The sequence below is a fragment of the Apaloderma vittatum genome, unplaced genomic scaffold (genome assembly GCF_000703405.1).
Source record: "Apaloderma vittatum isolate BGI_N311 unplaced genomic scaffold, ASM70340v1 C11512112, whole genome shotgun sequence".
NCBI classification, from domain to species: domain Eukaryota; kingdom Metazoa; phylum Chordata; class Aves; order Trogoniformes; family Trogonidae; genus Apaloderma; species Apaloderma vittatum.
Window position 1 is genome coordinate 1 of NW_009743712.1, and position 445 is coordinate 445.

The 445-nt window shown below is 48.8% G+C and overlaps 1 protein-coding gene across 1 annotated transcript; it reads left to right on the top strand.

Moving 5' to 3' along the window:
- Positions 1-21: 21 nt before the first annotated feature.
- On the top strand, positions 22-322 carry LOC104279962 (germ cell-specific gene 1-like protein; the record flags this gene model as incomplete). Its single annotated transcript, XM_009877441.1, has 1 exon — positions 22-322. A coding segment is annotated over exon 1 (301 nt), but the record flags the coding sequence as incomplete, so codon positions are not given.
- Between the last annotated feature and the right edge of the window lie 123 nt (positions 323-445).

The following is a 445-nucleotide window of genomic DNA, read 5'->3' on the forward strand; positions in this document are numbered from 1 at the left end:
GGGAGGGAGGGCGGATTTACCATGAAGACAAATCGAAGATGCAGAGCCCTGCTAGCAGTGAGTCTGAATCTGATGGCTCTCCTCTTCTCTACAACAGCTTTTATTACGACCCACTGGTGTGAGGGCACACAGAGGGTCCCCAAGCCCAGCTGTGGGAAAGAGAAGAAGACAAACTGCCTCAACTACAGCGGGAATGAGACTGCAAATGAGACAAACCAGAATGTGGTTCATTACAGCTGGGAGACAGGAGATGACCGCTTCCTTTTCAGGTATTTCCACACTGGGATCTGGTACTCCTGTGAGGAAAATATCAATGCTGCTGGTAAGTATAAAACAACTTCCTTCCAGCTTGTGTTGCTTTGTGTTTGGCTCAGTGTGATAAACACACAGGCAAGCTGTTCCGTGCTGTATCTTAAAGCAGATTCACCCTGCAGAGAGAGGCAGG